This window comes from Pogona vitticeps, chromosome 2 (genome assembly GCF_051106095.1).
Source record: "Pogona vitticeps strain Pit_001003342236 chromosome 2, PviZW2.1, whole genome shotgun sequence".
NCBI classification, from domain to species: Eukaryota; Metazoa; Chordata; class Lepidosauria; order Squamata; family Agamidae; genus Pogona; species Pogona vitticeps.
Window position 1 is genome coordinate 209,768,647 of NC_135784.1, and position 13,533 is coordinate 209,782,179.

At 39.8% G+C, this 13,533-nt stretch overlaps 1 protein-coding gene across 2 annotated transcripts in view; it reads right to left on the reverse strand.

The window, feature by feature from the left end:
- Positions 1-465: 465 nt before the first annotated feature.
- Positions 466-13,533, reverse strand: part of LOC110077722 (uncharacterized protein KIAA1958) — a 72,673-nt gene continuing 59,605 nt past the window's right edge. For both annotated transcript variants that reach the window (XM_020791089.3, XM_078384870.1), the window contains exon 3: positions 466-8,016. In XM_020791089.3, coding sequence (XP_020646748.3) covers positions 6,971-8,016 — 1,046 coding nt within the window. In that variant the 3' untranslated portion in view covers positions 466-6,970. The remainder of the gene's footprint in view (positions 8,017-13,533) is intronic.

Consider the following 13,533-nt stretch of genomic DNA (forward strand, 5'->3'; position numbering starts at 1 on the left):
TAATCCTAGGAGGCTCCTGAATTCAAACCATAGGGCAGTGGCAAGAAATGTAATAGCTTACCAGATGTTTTTGGAGTGCAACTCCCATAATACCTCACAACTGCTGGTACTGTCTGGGGTTTATGGAAGTTGTAATTCAACATCTGGACAGCTAGATGTTCTCCACTCCTGCCCTAGAATCCCTGATAGCTGGCCCACAATGAAGCATTCATTCTGTCCATCTAATACCTTAAATACCACACTCTGCAGGGATCCATTAACCTAGATTTCTGTGACTCTAATCTGGTCATTTGAATTGTCCCCAGATTCACTTGCTGGGGCTCATTTTCCATGCAAATGCCATGAAGATTAAGGTGCAAGTCTTACATCTTTTAAGGCTGTACGCACACGTATTTTGGGACAATAAATGCCACACAAGAGTTGTCAACATTCAGTATACAACGGAATCAACCTCTTCCAAAAAAGTCTTCTCCAAAACATTTTAATACAGTTGCAGGCACTAAACATGAGATGAAATGTAATTCCAAAACATTAGATTTGGCACTTGTAAAACAAAAGCTCTCAGTGATGAACACATGATTAACACTTTCTTAATGGCAGTTATATAAATGGGCACATAAACTATTAATCAACATTTCAAAACATTTTCCAATCTTCCTAATAAATTCCATGCAATTTGTATTTGGCTGTATTGAGGTGTTAAGAAGGTACAGATGATTCTCAACCAATATTCCTGCAAGTTGAAGGAAGGCTGTTTCTTTGTGCTTCTGGACTGAGCACCTGATTTTTCCTTGTTTGTTTCTGTGTAAGTGGGCACAACAACAAATGCTTTTATTTTTGCAATAACAACTTAATCACACGTCAGCCCCAGTTCAAGTTGATAGTTGCAGTGAACATGGTAGGAGAGAACAGCTTTTATTGAAGTATCACTTCTGAAGTGACTATATGTTGTTCTTTTTTTTACCAGATGAGTTACGAGTAGTGTAGTGTTGAAATTGGAACTGTAGGTGCTCATCATGACAATCCTCATAGCTAGCCAGCCCATGGAACAAGAACCCCAAAACAGAGAATGCCAGATCACTCCATATCAACAATTAAGGAGCAGCTCTTCTGTAGAGCTCATGGTCTTAACTGCCCATTCAGTAACAGAACACCCTCAAAGACTCTGCTTTACAACAGAGATAGCTTGCAACAAAATCTCACCCTTGGGAAAATCCATTTCTCTTCTAGCCACTGTGAGGATTGCAGCTAAGCTTAGAGGGACAGAGGGAGGGATGATTGTCATAGTCCTTAACTACTCTTAGAAAGCGCTGGAACTTTGACCCTGTGAGCCCAGGCTACATTATGCCCCTGGTATTCACACCATAGAGAGTCATAGCTAAATCACACTATCCTACAACATATTGTAGGGAATTTCCTGTCAGATGAATGATGGCATTGACATCCAAATGGTGACAAGCCCGAGCAAATTACTTATGTTGAAAGTTTTATCCAATATAATCTGAGCCCCAGCTGTAAATATACAGAAGAATCCATTGTGTCAGCTATGAGCACTAATCTCCTGCTCCATTTTCCAGGTAGCTACTAGGAGAGGAGTGGGATCTCATAACTTACTATACAGCCATTACTCATATAGTGGGTGTTTTAGCACATTACAGCAGGATCATTTTTGTTGCATCCCAATGGATAGCAATAACATGTGCATCAGCTCCGAAGCTTGGAACAGTCAACCTTTGGGGGAGTATTTATTTATTTATTTATTTTGACTTTCATACTGCCCATCAAAATCAATGGAATTTATCCCAAGTAGACTTGGATAAGAGTGCACTGTAAAATAATCTCTCCATTATCTTTAACAAAAATAATTGTGCGTTCCCCAAAGACAAGTTATTTGCCTTGTTCTTTGATTCAATGTGTAGAAGAACACAACTTAAAAATGTGCAATAACTTGTCAACCATAACACAATATATCCTTCTAAAGAAAGCACTATTATGGGCTCCAAATAATGAATCAAAAAAAGCAAAAGACACACATAGCAATGTCACACGAAAAACTGTTAACTAGCACAGTCTCACAGTAAACAATACCATTTCCCGACATATCCACCCCTTTTCTACTACAATAAATGGTTATAGCAGCCATGGTTAACAATTGTACAAATATCACCAATGTATATAGAAAGCATGCATATTTAACAGGAACATCACTGAATTACACAATGCATAGCTTTTTTTTTTTGGCAAGACAGAGATTCCTTTCTATATGCAAAATAGCCTCTCCATTCTATTTGTTCTAAAAAATGTTGTTAAAAAGTTGTCATTACTTAGAATAGAGAACTGGTCAGAACAAGAAGGATGGCCAACTTCTATATAGTCCTGGGGTGGGCAGCACCCATGACTTGTGGCGGCGGGGGGGGGGAGGATTTTCTGTTCCTTGGACCATCTGAGGACAGTACAGGCTGCTAAAAATCAATGCACAGTGGCGAGAAATCAATTTCCAGTTTTGAAAAGCAAGACCCAGATGCATACTATGTGCACCCATAATATACCCAGTGGTTACTCCAGGCAGTGGTCTGTAGGGTTAGAATGGTACTTTCCTCAAGAATGGGAAATCTGCTCAGTGAATTTAGCATTTAAGGCGTTGTTGTTATGGAGTAAAATGTTCAGATTCCAGAGTTTAGAAGTACTGCATATAAACTCCCAAGGAGAGATGTGGCCTTAATGCGTGGAATAACTTGGACAACATGAAAATAAGTGGAACTACAGGCAAACATTCTGTCACAAAATTAAAAATTGATGGGGGGGGGTGTCTCCAAGAGGCCGAAGAAATGTTTTTGAGATCTGAATTAGTCCTGGCTATCTTTTGGTTACCAGAGCCACATATAATTTAGCTAAAGTTTCCACATACTTTAAAAAGAGACTGCATTCTTTGATGGGAATCAATCACAGGTTTAAACTCAGTGTATAGATCAAAGCCACAGATGGCAGGTTTGGTCTGGGAGATTTTTTTTTCATTTTGCCCTGGACCTGCACCAAATGGGACACAGAGTCAGTTCCCATGTGCTTTTTCACCACTTGATGAGCAACACCGAAAAATGAAACATCCAGATCATTTCAAATTCAATTTTTTCTCTCCCAAAAGTTAAGCTCATGATTAAAACAGAGGCTGGAGACTGATTATGCAGGGCGTGTGGGCAAATCAACTCTGAGTTTTAACAGAATTTTACAGGAGCTATCAAAGGTGCTGTAACACATCCCCAAAATATTTCTTTAAAGTTCAGATTAAAACCTGGTGTGGGTTCAGTTCCTCATTCCCATAAAATTAAAAATGCCAGCTTCCACACAGGTATGAAGACTGCCAACTTTTCAATTTGTTGTTGCACCAGTGTACTTAAGCATCAGCAAACACCAGCAAGAGGTAATATTTATTTCCTTTCTACAGTCAACCCTCGACTTATGAACGGCCCTAGTTATGAACTGCTCTGATAGGAAAATATAGCCTCGACTAGCGAACTTTGATTCGAGTTACGAACGCAAAAAACTCGCAAGAGGCGGGGAAAGCACGAAATTTGAACTTTCAGGTGCTTGTCTTGTCTTGTCTTGGCTGAAAAGGTGCTTTTAAAGGTGTTCTGTCATCTTAGGTTAAAAGGGGAAAAAAGAAAAAAATCTGCCCCTAGTGTAGGAACGGATTAACCAGCTTTGCATTAGTTCCTATGGGAACTACTGCTTTGACTTACAAACTACCCCTCGACCTAAGAACCATAAACAGCCAGAATGGATTAATAGGTTTTCAGTGGATTCCTATGGGAAAATTTGATTTGACTTACGAACTTTTTGAGTTACAAACGTCCTTCTGGAACGGATTAAGTTTGTAAATCGAAGGTTGACTGTGTAAAGCAATTCCCCAGTGGTTTGTTTCAGGTTAAGCTGTAGTTATAGACACAAGAGCACACCGATACCCTTTCCCCTTCCCCTTCTATCAGCAGTCCTAGCAGTTAGTCATCATGTACTAAATAATCTAATACCAAATACTGTATACTTCTGGCCATTGACCCATAAAGGGTGACTCAGTGGCCACTTTTAGATTTGTCAGTCCTGCCTGCATCCTTCCCCTAATTAAAGCTAAGTAAAATATAGCATAGGCTCTCACTCAAATTGGGATAGATAGTGACAGTGAAGGAAAATGCAACCAAAAGGAAAGGAGACACTCACTTTCCAGGTCTGGACTTGGATGTAGTAGTGAAAAACATCAGAGTCAATATATGTTGTGAGCTACAACTAGAGTAAACCCACTGACTCAATGGGATTTATATAGAAGTTGTCTCAGTGGATCTATGCTGCTGGCCCCAGAGTGCTGGATGTTCCCCATCTGTGTTAAATTATGTTCCTTGGACAATACAAATCAGCCTTCCACTTGTTTCAGTAAAAGCACTGCTTACAGCGTGGAAGAGTGATGGCCCCAGGTATTAGCTTTATATCTCAGTTAACATGAAGTGCCAGAACTTAAATGCTTTGTCCAGTAGTATACACAAGGTATTAGCTGCATAGCATAGCTATAGATTTACTGTAATTGCAAGAACTTTTGAGGAGACTTGAAAATAATATTGGATTCAGTCTGGGAGAGCTAAAAATACAAGCACCAGCAAGCAAGATTAACAATCCTGCATGTAACCTGATACAGTACTAGATTTCCGTGGGAAGGGGGCTTCACAGCCTAAATATGCCTTGCCACTAACCAAAGTTTTTTCCCCTACCTCTGGCTTGTTGCTCCTCTCTTTGTTTGTTTGCTTAATTTCCATTTGTTTGGTCTCTTCTTCCTTAGCCTCCGACAAAAGCAGATATGTAATTCTCTGCTCCTGACCTCGACGCATGTACTATAGCTACATGGTAGACTGAGTCTCCCACATGGTTGAGACTGCAAATTCTCTTTTCCTTTTTTAAATATTTCTTTGAATAACACTCTGCTTGTTTGCCAATAAGTTTTTTTTGGGGGGGCAGCAGCAAACAGATCTCCTACACTGGTGTGTGCGCTCTGGATGGGGGTTGAAGAAAGGCCAAGTAAGACTGAAATTTTCATAAAGATTTTTTTAAAAAAAAACAGCTTAAACAAATTTCTATAATAGATACCGTTTCTAGAATTTAGAATTATCCAGAAAATCTATTTGTGCTTATAATGTTATTAAGTTCCTAACTTTAAAATACTCATTATTTATTTGTTTGTGCTAAAATGGAATTGGATGAAGATTTTTTTAAAAAAGAGGTGGGGAAGGATGAGGATTTTTTGAAATTAAAAGCTGATGTTGAACAGTTTGGGAATCACTGTTGTAAGCATTCAGTTTTTCAGAAGATCATTGATATTTTTTACTCTGTTGATCATCTTATTCCCCCCGCCGAGCAAAACAATAAGTAAACAGCATCTCTTACTGTCTTTCTTCTCCCTCGCCCCGAATCTGAATGAATGTGCCATTAATACCTCAAATTTCCAAAAGCATGAGCTGTCATGGGAAACTTATACTCTTTTAAAAAAGAGTTTAAGTGCTAGTGATGCGTTTTGGGAACAATCCAGTGCCAGTGTTTTTGGCAGAACCTCAGTGCCAAGAAGAAGAAATGCATAAAAACACTCTTGGGTATCTCATTCCATCCATTGCCACAGAGATCATGCAGAAAATGTCTGCTGTAATCAGGTCCCCTTTATGAACATTGTTGTCTCCACAAACGATCTTCTCAAGATGTATCCACACCACAAATTTAAAGCAGCTTTATATCTATTTACTTGGCACGTTTCTGAACCAAAGAACCATGGGAAACAATTCTATAAAGAAGAGAAAGCTTGTGATGTTATTTAACATAGCTTAAAGCAGACAATAATTTAATAATTTAAGAGAAAATTAGACAACCAACTGTCAGATATACTTTGGATTCCTGCATTCAGGAATCCTGGGTTGGAGTCAATGGCATTATATTCACCTTCCAACTCCATTATTCTGTGATTCTATGATATGTGTTATCAAGTCGGAACTGACCTATAGCAACCCCCTAATATGGCTTTCAACGTAAGTGAGATATTTTAGGAGTGGTTTTACAAGTTCCTCTGCTGAATAGCTCTATGAATCAGATAACTGGCTGCAAAGCCAAAAGTGGGAGTTCAGTTCTCCACTGTGTGTACCAGAAAAGCCAGCCTGTGTGGCCACGGGCAAGCTGCACAGTCCTAGGATGCCCCTAGAAGGGAACGGTAAACTGCCTCTGAGTACTCTCTATCTAAAAAAACTTTAAAAACGGTTGCTATAACTCAGAATTGACTAGACAGCATACAATTATTTATTATTATTTACCAGCACCACAACCCCAGTGAGTTTCCGTAGCTGTGTGGAAATTTGAAACAAGGCTTCCTGAGTCCTAGTCCATCACTCTATCCACTATACCAGTGGCCCCCAACCTTGGACCTCCAGATGTTCTTGGACTACAACTCCCAGAAGCCTTCACCACCATTTATGCTGGCCAGGATTTCTGGGAGTTGAAGTCCAAGAACACCTGGAGGCCCAAGACTGGGGACCATTGCACTATACCACACTAGGTATCCTGCTTTAAATGTTTTTTTTCCATTATACTCTGAGGCAAGCCATGGTTTCCATTTGCAGTGTTGATTGTGCCTAGAGATCACGGTCTATCCCTTTTAAGGCTGAAAACTATTTCTCTTTTTTTAAAATATGTGGTTATATATGCACTCCACTTGTAGGCTCCATTTCTTCCATATATTAGCACTATAAATACTATATAAGTTATACTAAACTAGTTCTATTCACATATTTATATATATAAAAAGAAAAATATATATTATTTGTTTTAATAAAGTGAATGAACGTGGGGGGGGGGGGAAGATGAGTCAGGAAGGTATTTTAGTGTCACAGTTGATGCATATGCATGCTGTTCGGCTCAAATCCAGAATGTTCCCAACTATAGTAGAGATTTTTCAAGCAGTATCTGATGAAGAGTCATAAGACGCAGATACTATGAAGTTGCCAGAACTGGAATGGCTCGCCATTGACTGAGCAGCCTGTTGGCTTAAATTGTTGCAGATCAATACCAGCTGGTTACTTTGAGCTTCAGAGAGCGTGCTGCAACTCTGGTATACGCTGAAGTTGGTTTTTCTGCCCGGGATGTTCCCCTTCTCACACATAGTCTTGACCATCTTAGCCAACTTGTTCTTACCCAGAGCTTGACAATTGTACCAATGAAGTGCGGCCAGATTAACCACCGGTTTGATGGACAAGTAGAAAGGGGCATCCTCATACCTCATTGCAGGGGGGCGCCGTTGTGCATACTCCTTGTAGTCCTGCACGGGGCAGGTCTGCGGAGCATGCTGTGTCGCATACACTCTTGAGTCTGTGCCTGCTCTCTTGGTTTTGATATTTCCGTCAGTGCTATCTTGACCCATCCATTCCAAATATTCCAAACCAGTCTCTGTCACCCGAAGCCGGATGTCCCCCCATTTGAGGGTAGACCCGTGAAAGCCTGTGCAATGGCCGAATGCCTTGGTATTATTAAGCCAGACCAGGTTTAGCAGTCCCTCGGGATTATATCGGCTCAGCAGACCTCTTTTGCGTAGGATAAGCTCATCTGCGAAGGTAAGCTTCATTGATTTGTGTGGCTTGTTGCCCTTCCCTTTGCACCTCAATTCCATCTGCTTTTGCTTCAGTGCTTCTTGAGACCGCTTGAATTCCTTGTCCCTAGTAATACTGTATCCGTATCTGTGCTCCTTGAGGTACCGTTCTAAACCACATTGGTAGTTGGCTAAACTATTTGGCTCATATTCCGAGCCGTCCTTCTGCCGGGCATCAACAAAGAATGACGCTAAGTAAGCATCCAGCTCTTTGCAAGGAATTATATAGATCTCCCTGGTTTCCGAGGGATATTTAGAGATAAGGAACTCCCTGAAATTACGGAGTGCTGTCTGGGTACTGCGTATGGTTTTTTCATTTTGGTCTCTGCTTAATTCTGCAGCTCTCTCATCTTGGTCTGGAGAAGCAAGAGAAGAGATGGGAGAGAATGAATTTATGAGATTGGAATTTTCTCAAATTGAAATTTTCCTTAAAATGAAAAAAAATATATTAATGTTCACAATCACAAAGGTATTGGTTTTTTTTCTACATACCTGTCGTGTTTTGAAAAACTAATTTCAGTTTCACAAATGATGTAATTATGGATTGTGAAAAACAAACCAATATGTTATTCAAGTCACTGGCGCACATTTTGAGGGCATGGACAGGGAGGGGGTTGGAATCTAAGATTTTGAGTTGCTCTAATTTTGGAACAAGCTAGAAAGTAGAAAACATTGTATTGACTTTGCACTGTGGTGTTCAAAGGCCCAATCAAGAAAGGTATAAGTCTTCTGAACCATTTCATTTGTGAAACCAGAGATGGTACTGGTTCCAATTAAAAATTAAAGCCACATTTTGTATACCAAAAATACTTTTAATGAAGTGAATTTCTCAACATGCTCAATCAGCTGCACCTCTTGGTATAATACATATTCACACAGCATGTCAATGTACACACTAACCAAAACATCTATGGTCAATACAGTGCAGTGAACTATTTGTTATACATGACAAAAGCAGAGGTGGTAACATCCAGAAGGACACAGATACCATAAAGACAGCACTACTAAATATATTATTGAACTATCACCCTGATAATCTCTTGTGCAAAGCCTACTATCAGCTGTATAGAACTAAAAAAAAAATTAAGGTGTTATGCAGAAGATCTGCTTTATATAGTACTGTAGCAGAAACAATCACATTAACATGGTTTCTAACCTATAAAGCCCTAAACTGCTTGGGCCCAAGCTATCTCAAGGACCACAACTCCCTTTATAAGCCCACGCGTTAAAATAATCAAGAGAGGCCTTTGTCTTGGTCCCACCACCTTCACAGGTGCACTTGGTGGGTGCATAGGAGAGAGTCTCCTTTCTTGCTGCTCCCAGACTCTGGAACTCCCTCCTACAGGAGGCTAAGCTGGCCCATCTTTACTATCTTTCCACAAGCTAGGGAAGACATTTCTCTTCAGGTAAGCTTTCCCTAAGTGCCTGGCTGCCTGAGTAGAGTTGTACCTTGTTGTACCTTACTGCTTTGACTGTGTTTTGGTGTTGCTTATGTTTTTTATTATAGTATTTGTTTGAGTCTTTTTGTATTTGTATATTCACCATGGTTGCTTTAAATACTGTCTTTTAATGATGTGGACTGCCTTGGGCTCTTTTTAAGGACAATGGCGGAGTAAAAATATTTTAAATAAATACATAAATATCTAACTCACTGAGGGAATTTAAAATTAGTAAGAATCTTATTATTCTGCCTGTCAGTTATGACTTGTAATACTATTTGTGACAAGGCTAAAACCAACACATTGAATATTTAAACAGAACCTAGAGCACCAGAACCAAAAAGGTATGATTTTTCCCTGCCCAAACACCTACATTCCCAACCCTTCCTGTTCACTTACATGTACTTACTTAAACAATCTTACAATTTAGATTCTTGGCACATAGAGATGAACTGCGTATTATGTGAATTGTGTGAACATAATGTGCAATTATTCTCATAGCCTAGAAGTGTTCATCTTAGTACTAACTTGTTAATTTTAGATTGATGAAGAAAATTCATTTCTTATTACTAGCCCAGAAAAGGGTTATGAAATTAATTCATTAATTTGTCAGTTAAATCATTAAATCAATCTTCCTAAATTACCAATAGCTACAACCATGAAAAATTACCAAAAAAAGCAATGACCTGTACTAACAAGGAATGTTAGTCACGCTAAAAGAATAACGTAATGCCATCTAACAACTAAAACAAGAACTTTTAGTTGGAAGTGTTGACAAATTAGAGCTAGTGAACTGATTGTTAACAAAGCGTGTTTATTTTTAATAGTTTAAATAGAAGACATGGAACTATCAGACTACAATCAGGAGGACTAAAGTGGGCAGGAAGAGAGGGGTGGAAAGGGAAGTTCTTCCCCCACCACATAATCAAACATGCTGATAACTCCACAACTTCCATTCCAGGGCTAATGGCAGCTCAGAGAAAAAGTGATTGTGACTGAAATTGTGATGTCGGAGAAAAGGTTTAACTTTCTTTCATCCCATAATCTGAATCTTGCAATTAACCTCCTGTCTGTACTTCACACACAGAAAAATGTGCACTCCAGCTGAGATTCCATGAAATCAGACAGTTAAGGGGGTACTTTTTCACTCTTTTTAAAGGCAGTTAGAGTAATATTCTACATTAATGTAGAATATATTAATGTTCCAGAGCCGTCATTACCATGAGGAAACAAACAGAAGTAACATGATGGGGGCAAAAGTATAAGGACATGTTTACAGAGAAGGCAAGCGAGAGTAGATACTCTGATGATGTCAACTTAAAGTATGCTTGAAATGTCCATCACAATGGAGCTTTCGTTATCCCCACACAACCCCCAAACGTAGGAGAGCAAGCTTACACTTTTAAACAGCAAAAAGACAAAACACCAAGTAGTGTATCTAATCCCCAACTTTTCTACAAGCAACATCCCTCTGTCACTTGGGGCAGAGACCTTCAACCTAAATAACAATCACAGTAACAATCACAGTGATAACTGGAGATGGGCACAAAATGAACCACAGACCAAAAACAAAACAAAACCACCCACAAATTAGCCCAGTTTGTGGTTTGTTTCATGGGCAGTTTGGGGAAACACACTTTCACGAAGCAAAATGAAACACTAAGCATTTTCGTCACTGGTGTTTCATTTCGCTTCAGTCTCCCCACCTCATAGTCAAAGCTATAGTTTTTCCAATAGTGATGTATTGTCCCCCACCTTATTTAACCTATATGCAGAATACATCATGCGGAAGGCTGGACTGGAGGAATCCCAAGCCGGAATTAAGATTGCCAGAAGAAATATCAACCTCCAATATGCAGATGATACCACTCTGATGGCAGAAAATGAGGAGGAATTAAAAAACCTTGTAATGAGGGTGAAAGAAGAAAGTGCAAAAAACGGCCCGAAACTCAACATCAAAAAAAACTAAGATCATGGCCACTGGTCCCATCACCTCCTGGGAAATAGAAGGGGAAGATATGGAGGCAGTGACAGATTTTATTTTCTTGGGCTCCATGATCACTGCAGATGGAGACAGCAGCCACAAAATTAAAAGACACCTGCTTCTTGGGAGGAAAGCGATGACAAACCTTGACAGTATCTTAAAAAGCAGAGACATCACCTTGTCAACAAAAGTCTGAATAGTCAAAGCTATGGTTTTTCCAGTAGTGATGTATGGAAGTGAGAGCTGGACCATAAAAAAAGCAGACCGCCGAAGAATTGATGCCTTTGAATTGCTGGAGGAGGCTCTTGAGAGTTCCCTGGACTACAAGGAGAACAAACCTATTATTTCTAAAGGAAATCAACCCTGAATGTTCACTGGAAGGATGGATCCTGGTGCTGAGGCTCCAGTACTTTGGCCATCTCATGAGAAGAGAAGACTCCTTGGAAAAGACCTTGATGTTAGGAAAGTGTGACAGCAAGAGGAGAAGGGGACGACAGAGGATGAGATGGTTGGACAGTGTCATCAAAGCAACCAAGATGAATTTGACACAATTACGGGAGGCAGTGAAAGATAGGAGGGCCTGGCGCACTCTGGTCCATGGGGTCACGAAGAGTCGGACACGACTAAACGACGAGGAAGGAAACCAAAGAAAGGAAAAATGTGGGGATGCCTTTCTTCTATGGTTAGATTTCATTCCAGGCTCGTTATGAAATGCTGACAGGCATACAATTTATGTGTCAGCCATTTTGACGACATCATCTTTCATGTTGATCACTGTGACAAGAATTGCATGCTTTCTAAAATAAAGTTATTTGATGCAAATTAATTATTATCAAGGAGTGTAAGTAAACAGTTCCAGGCATTTTGTTGTCCTATTTTCAGTGTAGAAAAGGCTCTCTGCATCATTATATAGTGTTAGAACTTTGTTCACGGAGTTATTATGCTGGCAGAGTCCATATACAGTGGTGCCTCGCTTAGCAACGTTAATCCGTGCAGGAAAAAACATTGCTAAGCAATTTCATCGCTAAACAGATTTAAAAAGCCCATAGAAACACATTAAAACACCATTAATGTGTCCCTATGGGCTTCAAAACTAACCTTAAATGAAAATCCTCCACAGGGGCAGCCATTTTCGGTGCCTCTAAAGCGAGGCAACATAGCGGGTGGCCATTTTGTTTTTCCAGCGGCCATTCTGAAACCGCCGATCAGCTGGCCGAAAATGGGGGCTTTGCGGTGATCACTTCCCTGCGATCATCACAAAGCAAATTTTCCCCATAGGGACCATCGCTAAGCGATCGCTTTTGCGATCGCTTAAACCCCGTCACTAAGCGATTTCGTCGGTCAACGGAGCAATCACTAAGCAAGGCACCACTGTATGTTTGAGCCATATACAAAGGATGTTTTTCAAAAATGAATTCCTTTCACGGTTTTGTTTTGTTTTTAATATGTGGGTTTAAAAAATATGTTCTGAAGTGTTCATCAAAGGCATTAACAAAGGAAGGCTATACAGTGGGGCCTCCTTATTCATGGGATCAGTATCCACTGTTTCACTTATCCATGATCTGAAAATATTAAAAATATTAAAATAAAAAATCCAGAAAATTTTTTTTATATGTATTACTATGACTGGCCAATAGAGGGCACCAGAAACCATGCTATGAATACATGTCAGTGAAGAATACATAGCATAGTCGCTGGCAGACTCTAATGACATAAACTCCTTATGTTTGAGATTGCAGTCCAAAACTAGTGGAATGAACTGTAAAACATTTTGCAGTACGGAAATCTTACACTTCAGCTGCCGCTACCCTCATTTTTTCTTAGTTATATTTATACCTCGCCTTTCCCCCAAAGAGCTGAAGATGATGTACGTGGCCATCCTTCTTCCCATTTTAGCCTCACAATTGCTTGGTGAGGCACAACAGCTCAGAAAGTGACTGGGCCTAAGGTCAGTCATTGATTTTCATGGCTCAGTGAGGATTTGAACTTCGATATCTCAGATCTCTGACTACTAACAGCCTAAATATTACATCCGGAACTGTCATCTACTTATTTCACATTTCCTTCTACCCCACTTCCACTCCCACTATTAGATGCTTTTATATTCACCTCTGGAAATAGCAACCCTGCTCCATATCCTTGGCCTTATTTTCAAAATGCTTTGGATTTCCTACTCTTTCATTACGATTTCTTTTACTTTATAACAGTTTTGACCTTCTATCATTAAGGAAACGATTCTCGGCATGCTTAACAGAACTGGATGCATTTCCAAGGAAACTTCCTAAGGATTGTGTTACACAGCTTGAACTCCATACATTGTTACTTGGGAGTAAGCCACAAGAAATGAAACCAAATTTACTTCTAGGTAAACATCCATAGGATTGTGCTGTAATTCTGGATAGCTCAATGGTTTAGGTATCAAGCTGCAGAGCCAGAAACTGTGAGTTCAA